Consider the following 17,376-nt stretch of genomic DNA (forward strand, 5'->3'; position numbering starts at 1 on the left):
ACCTCGCCCGGCTAGTTTTTTTTTTTGTATTTTTTAATAGAGACGGGGTTTCACCGTGTTAGCCAGGATGGTCTCAGATCTCCTGACTTCGTGATCCGCTCGTCTCAGCCTCCCAAAGTGCTGGGATTACAGGCTTGAGCCACCGCGCCCGGCAACATTCAGAGTCTTAAAGGCATGTATATGGGCAGGTATATGGTAGTCTCTATCCGTATCTTGTGTTTTTTTGTTTGTTTGTTTTGAGATGGACTCTCACTCTGTCGCACAGGCTGGAGTGCAGTGGCACAATCTCAGCTCACTGCAATTTCCGCCACTGGGGTTCAAGCGATTCTCCTGCCTCAGCCTCCTAAGTAGCTGGGACTACAGGCCCGCTCCACCATGCCTGGCTAATTTTTGTCTTTTTAGTACAGACGCGGTTTCACCATGTTGGCCAGGATGGTCTCTATCTCCTGATCTTGTGATCTACCTGCCTCATTCTCCCAAAGTGCTGGGATTACAGACATGAGCCACTGTGCCCGGACTCTCAATCTGTATTTTTTTTTTTTTTCTTTTTGAGACGGAGTCTCAGAGTCTCGCTCTGTCGCCCAGGCTGGAGTGCGGTGGCGCAATCTCGGCTCACTGCAAGCTCCGCCTCCTGATTCACGCCATTCTCCTGCCTCAGCCTCCCTAGTAGCTAGGACTACAGGCGCTTGCCACCACGCCCGGCTAATTTTTTTTGTATTTTTCGTAGAGACGGGGTTTCACCGTGTTAGCCAGGATGGTCTCGATCTCCTGACCTCGTGATCTGCCCGCCTTGGGCTCCCAAAGTGCTTGGATTACAGGCATGAGCCACTGCGCCCGGCTCCATCTGTATCTTAAAGCTCCTGGACCCTGCTCATTGGCTCAAGCCTGTAATCCCAGTAATTTGGAAGGCCGAGGCGAAAGAATCATTTGAGCCCAGAAGTTCGAGACCAGCCTGGGCAACATAGCAAGACCCCACCTCTACAAAAAATTAAAAAATTAGCCTGGCATGGTGGCATGTGCCTGTAGTCTCAGGGAGAGGCTCATGGGAGGCTCACGGGAGGCTGAGGCAGGAGGATTGCTGGAGCCTGGGAATTGGAGATTACAGTGAGCTATGATCATACCACTGCACTCTAGCCTGGGTAACAGAGACCGTGCCTCTTAAAAAAACACACACACAGTGGCTCACTCTTGTAACCCTAGCACTTTGGGAGGCCAAGGCGGGAAGATCACTTGAGCCCAGGAGTTTGAGACCAGCCTCAGCAACGTGATGAAACCCTGTTTCTACTAAAAATACAAAAAACTAGCCGAGTGTGGTGGTGTGTACTTCCAGTTGCTTGGGAGGCTGAGGAAGGAGGATGACCTGGGTTCAAGAAGTTGACGCTACAGTGAGCCAAGATCATGCCATTGCACTCCAGCTTGGGTGATGGGAGTGAGACCCAGCCTCTAAATAAATAAATAAATAAAAATTTAAAAAATAAAATAAAATTTAAAAAATAAAATAAAATTTAAAAAGCTCCCATAAGAAGGAGTTCGAGAAAATGGAAGGCTTTGGAGTGTTCGTTGGGTCCCTGATTTATTTATGAAGCAACAACATTCTGCTGGGACTGAGGATACAGCCATGAACAGGATGTGACTCCCGTCTTCAGCAGCTCACAGCCTCGTGGTCCTAAAAGGTCTTGTAGACCCCCCTAAGAGTTTCATGGGTTGTCTTGGACACCTGCGTGCAAACTAACTCTTGGGCCTTGGCCTCCCGAATACTGGGACTACAGACACGCGTCATGACACCTGGCTAATTTTTGTGTTTTTAGTAGAGAGGGGGTTTCACCATGTTGAACCAGGCCAGGCTGGTCTCGAACTTCTGACCTCAGGTGATCTGCCCACCTCAGCCTCCCGAAGTGTTGGGATTACAGGCGTGAGCCACCGTGCCCGGCCTTTCTTGATCTCTTTTAAACTTCACCATGACCCTGGGAAGTGAAGCAATGTTTCCATATTTTACAGATGGGGGAAACTGAGGCTTGGTGTTCCACAGCTAGTAAGTGGCAAGGCTGGACTTTTTGCACTTGAGCCCAGTGCAGGATTCCCACTGATGGGCTGGAGGAGCTTTGGGGGAGGGAGGCAGTGATGTTTCTGATGGGAACAGCCTGGGCATGGTGTGTTCTGGGCCCGCGGGGAAGGGCACAGACTGGCCTGGTCAGAGCGCAGAGTGTGGGTGAGTGGTGTAGCAGCAGTGGGGATGGAGCATGGACGAGAACCTTGGGCTGATTAGGTGAGAGAAGGATGAGTGAGCGCCTTAGTGCTTTTTTGGGTCTGGGAGAATCCCGTGTGGACTTTCCCATGTTGACTGTGTAGATGTTAAGTGACCCTGAGGTGTGTGAGTGACTTCAGGGCAGTGGGAAAGTTCTCAGTGGCCGGTTTGAGGCTGGACCTTGGCAGGCAGGTGTAGAGGGATTGGGGGTACTTAGCTTTGGGCTGGGCAGGGATAGGTACCTGGCAGGGTTCTAGACTTGAAGGGTGTGCCCCATCCCCCTAAGTGTCTGGTTAAGACACCAGCGTCAGTCTCAGATTTTGTGAGTGCTGTGGTGGTAGGTGTGGCAGCTCTGGTCTTAGCATCCAAGGCTGGTGCCCAAATTTTGTTCCTTGGCCATTGCCTGCTCAGTGACCTGTCTTATTCCTAAATCTAGGGCAGCCCCTGGTTGGCCCCAGGAGGCTGGCTTGTGAGAAGCAAGAGAGCCTCAGTGTGGCTGGGCATGGTGGCTCAAGCCTATAATCCCAGCACTTTGGGAGGCCGAGGCGGATGGATCATTTAAGGTCAAGAGTTTGAGACCATTCTGGCCAACATGGTGAAACCCTGTCTCTACTAAAAACACAAAAATTAGCCGGGCATGGTGGTGGGCGCCTGTAATCCCAGCTACTCTGGAGGCTGAGGCATGAGAATTGCTTGAACTCGGGAGGTAGAAATTGCAGTGAGCTAAGATTGCGCCACTGCACTCCAGCCTGGGCAACAGAGCAAGGCTACGTCTCAAAAAACAAACAAACAAAAAAACCCACCCCCCCCCATAATTAGCCGGGCATGGTGGCTCACGCCTGTAATCCCAGCTACTTGGGAAGCTGAGGCATGAGAATCGCTTGAACTCGGGAGGCGGAGATTGCGGTGAGCCAAGATTGTGCCACTGCACTGCAGTCTGGGCAATAGAACGAGGCTCAAGTCAAAAAAAAAAAAAAAAAAAAAGAGAACCTCGGTGTCAGTGGACTTGGGCCACCTTTGATTCTCACCTGGAGGAGTCTGAAGTGGCCAGGGAGAGGATAGTGGACCTTTAGTGTGTGTGTAGGACCTTTACAGACCTTAACTGTAAATGCAAAACCCCAGAAAGAGCTATCAGAAACTTTCAGGCATTTGCAGAAAAATCCACTTTATCCAGTGCAGTATCACCTGGAAATTTCAATTAACCATCCTTCATCAACAGGAACCCCTGGTTGGTCAGCCATCAGAAGCCCTGGTTGGTCAGCATTCCACCAATAAGAATTCCTGGTTAGCCGACACTTCGCCAATCACAACCCCTGGTTAGCTCCTATTCCACCAATCAGAAGCCTTGGTTAGAATGCATTCTATTAAAGGACTCTTGTCGGCTGGTACTTCCAGGGCAATTTAGGTGAGTTATAATTGAGGATCTTGGTGGCATATTCAGGTCCCCACGAGGAACTGTACCTTTGAGGGGGAAATTTGCTTTCTTGGATTTAAGAAAGTGCTTAACCGAAGTTAAGCACTAGGTTAGCCAGCAACTGGTTTCTGAGCCAGGAGACTGGGCTGATGGCTTTGGAGAGGAAGGATGCAGGATGGAGCATTGGAGAAGCTGGGCCGGCAGATTCTGGTGCAGAGGAGGAGGTGACACAGGCCCCTGATCCCAGCCCCAGCTCCTCTTCCTTGTGAGAACTTCCGGCTGGGGTTTTCGGGACTCCGGTCTGGTGGTCTCCTTTGGTCTCCCAGTTAGTGGGCTGCCTTGTGGGGAAGGGAAAGATGAGGCTGAGGGTCAGCTCCCAAGAGCAGAGGAATTGGTGGGACTTGGGCCGGGAGGTGCAGGAGGGTGCATTTGGCTGCACCCTGCCCTGCCCGGCTGCTGGGTGTGACCTTGGGCAAGTCACCTCACTTGTGGGCTTGTGTTCAGAGGGGCAGGGGTGGTGGCTGAGCTTACAGTCACACCCTCCCTTCTGGTAAGTGGTGGGCTGTGTGAACCAGCGGTCAGTAGAGGCGCTTCAGTGGGTTGGCATCTGCAGGTTGCTCTTGTGCCCCGTCTGGCTGCTTGACCTTGGGATCATCACCTCCCTTCCCAGGACCCTGCATTGCTTGCTCGCTGTAATCTTGGCCACCCCACTGGGTTTCTGTGAGAATCAGGCAAGGAAAAATGTAAACGAGGTCTGTAAATAATAAAAAGAGTTACACGATTACAGCGATTTCCGAATGCCTGGTCCTTTTTTTTTTTTTTTTTTTTTTTTCTTTTGAGACAGCGTCTCACGCTGTTGCCCAGGCTGGAGTATAGTGACACGATCACAGCTCACTGCAGCCTCAACCTCCTGGGCCTATTCCATCCTCCCACCTTAGCCTCCTGAGTTGCTGGAACAATAGACACACTCCACCATGCCTGGCTGATTTCTTTAATTTTTTGTAGTGATGGGGTCTCACTCTGTTGCCCAGGCTGGTCTTGAACTCTGGGGCTCAAGCGATCTTCCTGCTTTGGCCTCCCAAAGTGCTAGGATTATAGGTGTGAGCCACTGTGCCTGCGCTCATCTTCTCTTTTATGGGGATAACTGTCACCTGCCGGTTGGGGCATCTGGGTCTGTGAGACGGTCAGAGCTCATTCTGGCCTATGGCCTGACACCTGTTCTGGGGTCAGGGTTCAAGTCCCAGTACTTGCTGCAGCTGGTCCCTACCCAAACTTCTGTGTGCCCCTCTTTACATGGGAGTCTTCAGGCCACCTGACTCAGGAAGATTGTGACAATTCAGTGAGAAAATTCTAGCCAAAAACTTAAAAAAAGCAATGTACCCATCTGTTGTGGACCCTCCAGGAGGGCCAGCTCTCAGGTGGCCCAAGGCTGAACTTGGTGCTCCCTTTTCACCCCCAGGCCCTAGTCAGCTCTGGCCTTTGGGCATCGCCAGGAGGGGCCCAGGGGCTGGATGGGCGGGGGTCTCTCCCCACATCTCTCCTGAGGGGGATGGCGTTGCCTCCAGATTGCATTTACCTTGTGTTGTGGCTTGCTATGGACATCTCTTCCCACCTCTTACTTCCAAAGAGCCCCACGTTTAAGCCACCCACTGCAGAGCAGTCCTGGTCCCCTTGGCCTGCTGGCCTCTCCGAGATGGTATGGTCTGAGGCCATGCCAGGCCTGGGGGCCTGGACTCTGCCCCAAGGCTGGGCCACACACAGCTGTGCAGCAGGCCTGCTCCAGTCCCCCTGTTACCTCCACTTCAGGGCAGGGGAACTGGGAGAAGTGAGGGCACTGATATCCAACTAACTGACCCTAAAACCATCCCCTCTCTGCCCTGAACCCTAAAGTCTCTCATGGAACGTGGGGGGCATGGGCCCCTTTTGCAGTGCTGACATTTCAAGACCCTGTAAGTGACTTGTACCCTGGGTACAGGCCCTGGGCCTTTGGGTCCTGATGGAGGAGGGGGCTTGGCTTGATGAGGACGGAAGGAGGCTGATTTGCCTCCAGACTCCCGGCGTCGGACACCTCTCTATTGGCAGAGGAAGCTGAGGCCCGGGAAGGGGCAGGGATGCGTCCAGGGTCCCACAGGGAGCAAAGGCTGGTCTGATGGGGCAGGCTGGGTGGGGCCAGGAAGGCCACGGCTGTTTCCAGCTGTTGCAGATGTGCTCCCTCCTGGGTCCATGCAAACTCCTTTCCGCCTGCAGACTGGCGAAGGGGACAGGGCATACAGCAGGGGAGTTAGACTTGGCAGCCCCTTGACCCCAGACTGCCCCTGTCAATGGAGCAGGAGCTGCCCAGAACCCTTTTCCTGTTCTCCCAGATTCAGGGGCGTGAGCCCCCTTGGACCAGTCCTGGAACAGGGCACCCCGGGAGGGCCCCTCAGGAAGAGGCCCGGGCTGCGGCTTCGGGTGGGGCCGGCAGACTTTGCTGGGAGCCCAGCATCTGGAAGCCATCAGGCCAGGGGCGGGGGGAGTTGCAGGGGAGGTCCAGGGAGGGGGACATGCCTCCTCCAGGCCACACACAGGCCCAACCCTCGGGAGCGTGGCCTTGGGCCCACAACTGCTGCCTCTGCTCCCTGGCCCGCAGCCCCGCCCCCTGGCGCACACGCCCCGCCCTCACCCGAAGCCACGCCCCAGCCAGCAGCCACGCCCTCTTTCCCCTGGCTGCCTTCTCACCGCACTGGTTGCTGCTCCAGCAAGGGTCAGTAGCGCTCCCCACAGCATGGTGGGAGCCTCGCTTCTCCAGCACGGGGTGGATCTGTCTCTTGGAGTGGGTGGGCTGTGGGGAACAGTGTCCCCAGGGGACACTGTTGTTTTTGGAGAGTGAGTGGTATTTGTCTTCTGTGAAGTCTTAGCCTAGTGGGGCTGGGGCTTGTGGTGCGAGGCGTGGCCGTGAGGGTAGGAAGGGAGCGCGGATGTCTTCCTCAGTCCTGGGGTGGCAAAGCCTGAGACGCTGAAGAGGTGCCCCAGGTGCCCAGCAAGTCACCCAGAAGTGCTCCAGGAGCAGGGACAGCGTCCCTGAATATCGTCTGCATCCCACGTGCATCAGAATCACACCACCCACGTTTCTGGGCCCCACCGGGCCTGCTAGTCAGACTCTGGGGCCAGCACCCATCGTCTGCACAGTTTCTAAGCTCCTGGATGTTTCGATGTTCAGACACACTGGGAATTCTGTTCCGGAGGAGAGACCGCTCCCCATGAGGAAAGCCAGGGATGGGATGGGTTTTGTTGTTGCTGTTGAGACAAGGTCTTGCTCCGTTGCCCAGACTGAAGCACAGTGGCGTGATCATAGTTTACTGCAGCCTCCAACTCCTGGGCTCAAGCAATCCTCCACTTCAGCCTCCGGAGTAGCTGGGACTACAGGCGTGCACCACCACACTTTGCTAATTTTATTTTTTTGTAGAGACAGGGTCTCATTACGTTGCCTAGGCTGATCTCAAACTCTTGGGCTCAATGATCCTTGGCCTTGACCTCCCAAATAACTGGGATTACTGTGCCTGGCCCGGGGTGGGTTCTGAGCGGACTATCTTACCCTCAGTCAGCTGATTCAGTCCGCCCTGGTGTCCCAAAGAGCACCCCTCCATCACCCCGTGGGGGTGGCCTGGCATCTTTTGCAGGAGGGGAGGGATACAGGTTCCACTGGGGCCCTCTGGAGATGAATGATAAAGAGGGCGTCTTGGCCGAGCTTGTCCCTGTCCTCTCTGGCAGCCTTGCCAACATTCCACTAACTCCCGAGACTCAGCGGGACCAGGAGCGGCGGATTCGAAGGGAGATCGCCAACAGCAACGAGCGGAGGCGCATGCAGAGCATCAACGCGGGATTCCAGTCCCTCAAGACCCTCATCCCCCACACAGATGGAGAGAAGCTCAGCAAGGTGGGTGAGAGCAGGGAGGGCTTCCTGGAGGAGGCGGCAGGCTCCCGCCGGGAGAGGAAAGTGACCTCTGGTAAACACTGCCAGCCTGACTCTCGGCTTTTCCACGCCCTCAGGCAGCCATTCTCCAGCAGACAGCCGAGTACATCTTCTCCTTGGAGCAGGAGAAGACCAGGCTCCTGCAGCAGAACACACAGCTCAAGCGCTTCATCCAGGTGCGCCCTGTCCTCCTTCCTGGCTCCCTCTCCCTGGCATGGGCATGCCTAGTACCCAGCCATGGGCCTGGGACTCAGGTGTGGCTGCAGGCCCCTTCTTGCCCACTGACAAGTACTTCCAGGCACTTGTTTTCCTGCCCTGGCCTCAGTTTCCCCATCGGTCAAGTGTGGTGGAGTGGGCTCTGGAAGGAGCCAGGTGACTGTTCTGGAAAGCAGCCCATTCTCCTGGCATTTGGCTGGTTTGTTGGACTTGCAGAAGGGGCTCCCTAATGAAGATTCACCTGTGTTGGGCAGCTTTGGGGGGCTGCGATGGAGCCCCAATCTCCGTGGTGGTACCGAGGTGTCAGGCACACTGACCGACTCCTTGGGGTCCCCAGGAGCTGAGCGGCTCGTCCCCCAAGCGACGGCGGGCAGAAGACAAGGACGAAGGCATCGGCTCTCCGGACATCTGGGAGGACGAGAAGGCGGAGGACCTGCGGCGGGAGATGATTGAGCTCCGGCAGCAGCTGGACAAGGAGCGCTCGGTGCGCATGATGCTGGAGGAGCAGGTGAGGCAGCGCCCTCTGCTGGGCGCGGCGCGCGGTGCAGCGGGCGTGAAGCCTGGGGTCGCCCCTCATGCTCTGTGGCCCTGGGTTGAGCCCTATTTGCAGGAGCATCTGCTGCGGTGCCAGGCCTAGGAGTGGGGCGCAAGCCAGACACGTCCCTGCCCTCGGGGGCCACCGTCTGCATCGGGGTGGGGGAGATTAGTCAAAAGATCTCAAAAATGTAACCATGCTTTGGGAGGCCGAGGCGGGTGGATCACCTGAGGTCAGGAGATCAAGACCATGTTGGCTAACACGGCGAAACCCTGTCTCTAGTAAAAATACCAAAAAAAAAAAAAAAAAAAAAAAAAAAAATTAGCTGGGCGTGGTGGTTGGCGCGTGTAGTCCCAGCTGCTCAGGAGGCTACAGCAGGAGAATGGCGTGAACCCAGGAGGCGGAGCTTGCAGTGAGCCGAGATCTTGCCACTGCACTCCAGCCTGGGCGACAGAGTGAGACTCCGTCTCAAAGAAAAAAAAAAAAAAAAAAAAGTAAACACGATGGGCTGGGTATGGTGACTCACACCTGTAATCCCAGCACTTTGGAGGGCTGAGGTGGGAGGATCGCTTGAGCACAGGAGTTTGAGATTGGCCTGAGAAGCATAGTGAGACCCTGTCTCTACCAAAAAAGATATGAAAATTACCCAGGTGTGGTGGGGTGTGCCTGTAGTCCCAGCTGCTCAGGAGGCTGAACTGAGAGGATTGCTTGAACCCAGAAGGTGGAGGCTGCAGTGAGCCGTGATTGCATCATGGCACTCCAGCCTGGGCGACAGAGTGAGACCCTGTCTCAAAAAAAAAAAAAAAAAAAAAAAAAAAAAAGGGCTAAGTGTGGTGGTGCACATCTGTGGTCCTAGCTACTTGGGAGGCTGAACTGGGAGGATCACTTGAGCCCAGGAGGTGGAGGCTGCAATGAGCTGTGATTGTGCCACTACACTGCAGCCTGAGTGACAGAGGGAGACCATGTCTCAAAGAAACCAAAAAACAAAAACAAAAAACTTAACCATAATGTAGGCCAGGCTGGAGCTGTGGCATCAGGAGGGGTTTTTCAAGGGACGCCCCACGGTTTTTTCCTGGAAGTGGGAAGTTGAGTCTCATAGTTAACCAAAGGACAGAGAAGGGTGTTCCCTGCAGAGGGAAAGCCATAGGCAAAGGCTCGGGCAGGAGGGAGCATGGTCCAGTGGGGGCCGAGGTGGGAGGCGAGAGGAGCCAGGGACTGAAGGGCTGTGGAAAGGCTTCTGGCCTCTGCTGAGGGGGTCCCGCCCCGTGGTAGGGTTTTCAGCAGGAGTGAATGAGCTGCTGTAGGACTGATAGGGCAGGGTGTGCTCCCGGTCCTGGCCCTGAGCCCAGGCTGTCCTGCCTCCAGGTGCGCTCGCTGGAGGCCCACATGTACCCGGAAAAGCTCAAGGTGATTGCGCAGCAGGTGCAGCTGCAGCAGCAGCAGGAACAGGTGAGGCTGCTGCACCAGGAGAAGCTGGAGCGGGAACAGCAGCACCTGCGGACCCAGGTGAGCAGGAGGCGCCTGGGAGGGGGCTCTGGGGATCGGGAAGGGGACAGGGGATCTTGAATGGCGGAAGCCTCTCCCTAGGCCACCTCCTCTCTGTTTCTTAATATAAAGGGGGTGAGGCAGTTATATATACACTGGCCGGCTCTGCATGAAAGGGAGGTGGATGGGCCGAGAGAAGCCTTGAGAGAAAGGCTGAGGGCTTCTGTCTTGCAGCTTCTGCCCCCTCCGGCCCCCACCCACCACCCCACGGTGATCGTGCCGGCACCACCTCCCCCTCCCTCCCACCACATCAACGTCGTCACCATGGGCCCCTCCTCGGTCATCAACTCTGTTTCTACATCCCGGCAAAATCTGGACACCATCGTGCAGGTACCTGAGCTTGGGAAAGGGGCAGCTTGTGGGGGTCATACTCCAGCAACAGGCTCTTTAGGGGAGACTAGAAAATAAGGGGCGGAAGAGGAGGAAGATGGTGCTTGTGTAGGAGGGGGTGGAGGGCTGGAAACCTTGGGGCGCCCCCTCCTCGGATCTGCAAGTGGAGAATGTGAGGGCCAGAGACCTGGGCAGGGCCTACCATGCCAGTAGGAGGAGTTGGCCAGGAAGACTGTCCCTTCCCTCAATATGGGGTTTCCGGAGAGGGTCCTTTGCTCCCAGAACCCCCTGGTTAAAGAGTTCCTGCATTCAGCTTTTGGGTTGGTCCGGAACATGGTCTCACCTCCATCTCCTAGGACCTGGATGGAGATGCAGGTGGCAGGGTTGGTGACAGTTGGGCCTCCTAGAGAGGAGGAAGCTCTGTGGTCAAGCTTGAAGTGATAGTTGCATTCAGCCTTCAACAGGGCCCCTTGAGGGACCCAACGTCAGAAATCAGTAAATAAGTAAATAAATAACTCAACCAAAAAAGCCAAAACAGGAAAAAAAAAATCCATCAGTCTCCTCGAATTTTAATTGCTCATAAACCTTCCTAATTGTGTAATACAATTAATAAGAAAGGCCTTTAATAAGTTAATAGGCAAGCTTTAAAATACATAAACATATGGCCAGGTGGGGTGGCTCACACCTGCAATCCTAGCACTTTGGGAGGCCGAAGTGGGTGGATCACCTGAGGTCAGGAGTTTGAGACTAGCCTGGCCAACATCGTGAAAATCCCGTCTCTATTAAAAATACAAAAATTAGCTGGATGTGGTGGTGCATGCCTGTAGTCCCAGCTATTCCGGAGGCCGAGGCAGGAGAATCGCTTCAACTTGGGAGGCAGAAGTTGCAGTGAGCTGAGATTGCACCACTGCACTCCAGCCTAGGTGACACAGCGAAATTCTTTCTCAAAAAACAAAACATATGAAAGACATACATAATTTCTTTCTTTTTTTTTTTTTGAGATGGAGTTTCACTCTTGTTGCCTAGGCTGGAGTGCACTGGTGGGATCTCAGCTCACCGCAATCTCTGCCTCCCAGGTTCACGTGATTCTCCTGCCTCAGCCTCCCGAGTAGCTAGGATTACAGGCACGCGCCACCATGCCCGGCAAATTTTGTATTTTTAGTAGTGACGGGGTTTCTCCGTGTTGGTGAGGCTGGTCTCGAACTCCTGACCTCAGTAGATCCGCCCATCTTGGCCTCCCAAAGTGTTGGGATTACAGGCGTGAGCCATCACGCCTGGCTGATACATATAATTTCTCTTTTTTTTTTTTTTTTTTTTTTTTTTTTTGAGACGGAGTCTCGCTCTGTCGCCCGGGCTGGAGTGCAGTGGCCGGATCTCAGCTCACTGCAAGCTCCTCCTCCCGGGTTTACGCCATTCTCCTGCCTCAGCCTCCTGTGTAGCTGGGACTACAGGCGCCCGCCACCTCGCCTGGCTAGTTTTTTGTATTTTTTAGTAGAGACGGGGTTTCACCGTGTTAGCCAGGATGGTCTTGATCTCCTGACCTCGTGATCCGCCTGTCTCGGCCTCCCAAAGTGCTGGGATTACAATACATATAATTTCTAAGCAGCACTGGGACTGTCGTCTTCCTGGAATGGATTTTTCAATGTAACAGAGGGATTTGGGAAGTTTGTTCCTCAGTCAGGTGTGGTGGCCTTTGCCTGTAATCCCAGCACTTTGGGAGGCTGAGGCAGGAAGATTGCCTGAGGTCAGGAGTTCAAGATCAACTTGGGCAACATAGCAAGAACCCCCCTCGTCTCTACCAAAAATACAAAAGTTAGCTGGGAGTGGTGATGCACTCCTGTGGTTCTAGCTACTAGGGAGGGAGTGGTAGGAGGATTGCTTGAGCCCAGGAGTCTGAGGCTGCGGTGAGCTATGATCGTGCCACTGCACTCTAGCCTGGGTGACATAGCGAGACCTTGTCTCCAAAAGAAAAGTAAAAGGAGTTTGTTTTTCCTGGACTCTAGTGGGCCTCCCCTGCTGCTTTGCAAGGCTTATTTCTGGGATATGTGTTTTGGGGGTGACAGTGGCTGGCTGAGGGCCCCCACCATCTCCTGGCTGGCCGTATATGCCCGGCCGAGCCTTCTCAGTGGTTCATCCCTGTCCAGGCAATCCAGCACATCGAGGGCACCCAGGAAAAGCAGGAGTTGGAGGAGGAGCAGCGGCGAGCTGTCATCGTGAAGCCTGTGCGCAGCTGCCCGGAGGCCCCGACCTCTGACACCGCCTCCGACTCCGAGGCCTCAGACAGTGATGCCATGGACCAGAGCCGGGAGGAGCCTTCGGGGGACGGGGCGCTTCCCTGACTACCCCCCCTGCCCTCCTCTCCCTTCTGGGGGCTGGAGGGAGCCGGGGCAGCCACAGGGAGAGACATGGGTGAATGAGTGAGAAATTTTTACAAAATTACGATGTCATTTGGGTCTCTTTTATGACCTCTTTTTCAATACTGTAAATCGACCTTTGAACGAAGCCACTCAACCCGAGATTCCAGGGCTGGGGTGTCGCAGAGCGTGTGGGAGCATCGGGACCCCAGGGCTGGGCCTCGGCCCCGGGGGCTGGGGGAAGCTGACACGGAGATGCCTGGCCTTTCTCTGCCAAAAAGCATTTTTTTTCCTTTAAATATGTTTTTTAAGAACAGGGAAAATCAAACAAAACCCCAGGTTGTTTCTTCCCTGCCCAGAGCCAGCCTAGGACTGTCAGCCTTCGATCCCCTTTCCCTCCTCTTTTTGGGTTTTCTTCTTTCTCCTTTAAGCACTTAGATGGGTTGGGGTCAGACTGGGCCGGGGCATCCTGGGGGCCCGGGGGTCTCCGTTGCTTCTCGGTTGGGGTTTGCTGCTGCTGTGCCCCCCTCCCGCTTCCCCATCTCGGCACTAGAATTCGCCACTTCCCCACCCCCCAGCCCCCACCTCTGCCTCCGGGTCTCATCTTCCACCCCAAAAATGTCTGTCTCTCTCTTTTTGTTTTGTTTGTTGTTGGTTTTGTTTTTTTTTTTTTTTTTTGGTTTTGCTTTCTGTTTTTTTTGTTTTGTTTTGTTTCTCTTTTCTGTTTTTTTTTTTTTTTTTTTTTTTTTTTACAATTTTGAGGTCTTCGTGTTCAAGGAGAAGCTATTATATTTTGTTAAGAAAGTGGGGAGAAAAAAACCAAGAGGCCACCGTGCCTTTGTAAAGAAACAAAATAAAGTTTGTACTTTGTTTTTTAGATCCTGAGTCTCCTGGGTGTGCGCTGGCCTGAAGACCAGGGCAGGGCTACCACGTCTAGAGTAGGGGGGCTCCTTGGGCCCCCCAAAGTGGACTGGGTGTGTGTGAGCACAAGCACCTCAGCTTGTGTGTGGTGTTGCGATGAGAAATTGGGGTCCTCAGTTTCCCTGGGATTACCCTGGGGATTCTGTAAAGGTGGAAGATGGTGTTGAGGTTGGGGAGTGGCTCTCTGGTGGGAGGCACAGGGAGAAGGAACAACCAAGCCTTTGATTCCAAAAGCCTGGGAAAGGACACAGGTGTTCAGGGGCGCTGCTTGTCCCTAGGCTTGGGTTAATCCCTGGGTTTTGCCACTTCCTGGGCTTCTGTAACTTCCCTGAACCTCATCCTCTTCTCCCCTAGAAGGGGAGCCCCACCACCCCGCTCCCTGTAGTGTGGTGTTTAAGTGCTAAGATCCTGGGATTGGTCTGCCAGAGGTCAGTTCCCTCTCTGACAAACCACTTCTTCTGAGCCTCAATTTCCTCTTCTGAAAATTGACGATAATAACGGCACAAGGGCATTGCATCCTATTGGGGATTAGCGTGGTCCTTTATTTTGAGACAGAGTCTCTGTAGCCCAGGCTGGACTGCAGTGGCGTGATCTCGCTCACTGCAACCTCCAGCTCCTGGGTTCAAGCAATCCTCTTGCCTCAGCCTCTCTAGTAGCTGGGACTATGGGCGTGCACCACCACGCCCGGCTAATTTTTATATTTTTAGTAGAGACACGGTTTCACCATATTGGCCAGGCTGGTCTTGAACTTCTGACCTCAAGTGATTGGCCTACCTCGGCCTCCCAAAGTTTTGGGATTATAGGGATGAGCCACCATGCCTGGCTATTTTTAACTTTTTATTTTGTGTGTGTGTGTGTGTGTGTGTGTGTGTGTGTGTGTGAGATGGGGTCTTGCTCTGTCCCCCAAGCTGCAGTACAGTGTTTTGATCACAGTTCACTGCAACCTTGACCTCCTGGTCTCAAGTGATCCTCCTAAGCCTCCCTAGTAGCTGGGACTACAGGCCTGTACCACCAAGCCCAGCTAATTTTTTTTTTTTAGATGGCGTCTTGCTGTGTTGCCCAGGTTGGAATGCAATGGCATGATCTTGGCTCACTGCAACCTCTGCCTCACAGGTTCAAACGATTATCCTGCCTCAACCTCCCGAGTAGCTGGGACTATAGGCACCCACCATTCATGCCCAGCTAATTTTTGTATTTTTAGTGGAGACGAGGTTTCACCATGTGGGCCAGGCTGGTCTTCAACTCCTGACCTCAGGTGATCCGCCCACCTTGGCCTCCCAAAGTCCTGGGATTACAGGTGTGAGCCAGCATGCCTGGCCTGGGCCCGGCTAACTTTTTTATATCTTACTGTAGAGGCAGGGTTTTGCCATGTTGCCCAGGGCGGGCCATGGTCCTTTAAATCCTTCACTCTTCCATGGCCAGAGACTGATTTACACTGTGGTCCCCTGCTATGCCTCACGCTCACAGTGCTGGGCACTTGGGGACTGAGGCCAGAGCAGAAGGCAGAGTCGCAGCTCACCCCACGATGACAGTGGACATGAACTCTGAACAGAAAGGCAGGAGTCTGCAGGTTTTCTTGGAATTTTACAGCGAACAATTCAATGGCACTTAATACATTCACAGTGTTACACAGCCTACCTGGTTCCAAAACATGTCCATCACTCCAAAATGACTCTGTTAAGCAGTCACTCCTTCTCCCTCCTCCCAGTCTCTGGTAACCACCTACTTTCTGGTTTTGATATCTTTTTTAAAAAAATTAAAGTAGTTGGCCAGGTGTGGTGGCTCACACCTCTAATCACAGCACTTTGGGAGGCCAGGCCGAGGCGGGTGGATCACGTGAGGTCAGTAGTTCAAGACCAGCCTGGCCAATATGGTGAAATCCCATCTCCACTAAAATACAAAAATTAGGCTGGGCGCATTGGTGGCCCACGCCTGTAATCCCAGCAGTCTGAGAGGCCAAGGTGGGTGGATCACTTGAGGTCAGGAGTTTGAGACCAGCCTGGTCAACATGGTGAAACCCTGTCTTTACTAAAAATAGACAAATTAGCGGCGCGTGGTGGCGAATGCCAGTAGCTGTGGTCCCGGCTACTGGGGAGGCTGAGGCAGGAGAATCACTTGCACCCGGGAGGCAGAGGTTGCAGTGAGCCGAGATCGCGCCATTGCACTCCAGCCTGGGCAACGAGAGCAGAACTCTGTCTCAAAAATAAATAAATAATAAATAAAACAAAAGCAAAATAAAAAAGATATGAATTAGTTCCTTCATTTCCAATGTCCCCCATGCCTCTTGGTGGTCAACCCAGCTCCTAGGAGCCACTGATCTATTCTCTGTTGCTCTAGTCTTACCTGTGACAACATGTCATATAAATGGAATAACCCAGCCTTTTCAGCCTGGCTTCTTTGCACTGCAGCTAATTTTCTCTTACTGGGATTATCCAGCTAAATTTACATAGGATCTGGCCCGGCACAGAGACCCCTTTCGTCCAGGTGCGAACCGGCAGGCCCGACGGTTCCCGCGCAGCTCCTAAGAGGATCAACAGAGGGCGCAGTGCGCCCAGAACGCCCAGCCCCTGCGAAGGCGGAGGCTCCTCCTCTTGGTCCCTGCGGGACAGCTCAGTTCTCATAGGCCAGAGGCGTGGCTTGGGGACGGTCCAGGGGAATCCCGCCTCCCCCTGCATGCCCAAGCGCGCCTGGGGATGGTAGGCGGTCTCACCCGCAGGCGGCGGAAGTCAGGGGAGCGGCTGCGGCCCCGCCCCTTCCCGGACTCGCCCCGCCCGTCCCCTAGCCGCGCGTGTTTCCAGACGCCTCAGGCCATGGCGCGCGCGCTCCCGCTAGCACGCTTGTCTGGCCCCGCCCCCGCGCCTGGCGCCCGCGCGCTCTCACGCTCCGCACCCGGACTCCTCCAGCGAGCTGCTTGCCTACCCCGGGCCCGCCCGGAGAACAGGTGACGGCGGCCTCCGGGCACTGAGCTCGCGCTGACGAAAGATTCTGGAAGCCGCCGTAAAAAATAATCAAGAAACAGGTGACAGAACTTTTCGTAAAACGTTTAATTTTTACCCAAAGTATCCGAAACATTGCCATGTCAGCCTGAGTGCGATGGGAGACGTCTGGCCCCAAAGAGTTCATCCTTCTGCCGAGCCCCGGGCCAGGCTCGCGGAGGAGACCGCCGCGCCGGAGCTCTGATCTGACGTTTTTGTGAAGCACAGGGGGCGTGGGAGGGACCGGATCAATGCGGCACTCAACAAAATCTGTTGTTGTTGTTTCCTTTTTTTTTTTTTTTTTTGAGACGGAGTCTCTGTTGCCCAGCCTGGAGTGCAGTGGCGCGATCTCCGCTCACTGCAGCCTCCACCTTCCGGGCTCAAGCGATCCTCCAACCTCAGCCTCCTGAGTAGCTGGGATTACAGGCACATACCACCAGCTTGGCTGTTTTTTTTTTTTTTTTTTTTTTTTTTTTTGAGACGGAATTTAGCTCATGTTGCCCAGGCTGGAGTGCAATGGCGCGATCTCGGCTCACCGCAACCTCCGCCTCCCGGGTTCAAGCTATTCTCCTGCCTCAGCCTCCAGAGTAGCTGGGATTGCGGGCATGCGCCACCACGCCTGGCTGATTTTGTACTTATAGTAGAGACGGGGTTTCTCCATGTTGGTCAGGCTAGTCTCGAACTCCCGACCTCAGGTGATCCGCCCGCCTTGGCCTCTTTCCAAAGTGCTGGGATTACAGGCGTGAGCCACCGCGCCCAGCAGTTTTAAATTTTTTCTAGAGATGGACCCTCAGTATGTTGTCTAGGCTAGTGTCAAACTCCCGACCTCAAGCGATCCTCTTGCCTTAGCCTCCCAAAGTGCTGGGATTTTACATGCGTGAGCCGCCGC

At 54.2% G+C, this 17,376-nt stretch overlaps 1 protein-coding gene across 2 annotated transcripts in view; it reads left to right on the forward strand.

The window, feature by feature from the left end:
• TFAP4 (transcription factor AP-4) overlaps positions 1–13,468 on the forward strand; it is a 67,837-nt gene extending 54,369 nt beyond the window's left edge. For both annotated transcript variants that reach the window (XM_050774456.1, XM_050774455.1), the window contains 6 exons: positions 7,410–7,575; positions 7,689–7,787; positions 8,165–8,335; positions 9,728–9,868; positions 10,082–10,237; positions 12,382–13,468. In XM_050774456.1, the coding sequence (XP_050630413.1) occupies positions 7,501–7,575; positions 7,689–7,787; positions 8,165–8,335; positions 9,728–9,868; positions 10,082–10,237; positions 12,382–12,576 (837 nt within the window). In that variant the 5' untranslated portion in view covers positions 7,410–7,500 and the 3' untranslated portion in view covers positions 12,577–13,468. The remainder of the gene's footprint in view (positions 1–7,409; positions 7,576–7,688; positions 7,788–8,164; positions 8,336–9,727; positions 9,869–10,081; positions 10,238–12,381) is intronic.
• The last annotated feature ends 3,908 nt before the right edge of the window (positions 13,469–17,376 follow it).

The sequence above is a fragment of the Macaca thibetana genome, chromosome 20 (assembly GCF_024542745.1).
Source record: "Macaca thibetana thibetana isolate TM-01 chromosome 20, ASM2454274v1, whole genome shotgun sequence".
Taxonomy (NCBI): domain Eukaryota; kingdom Metazoa; phylum Chordata; class Mammalia; order Primates; family Cercopithecidae; genus Macaca; species Macaca thibetana.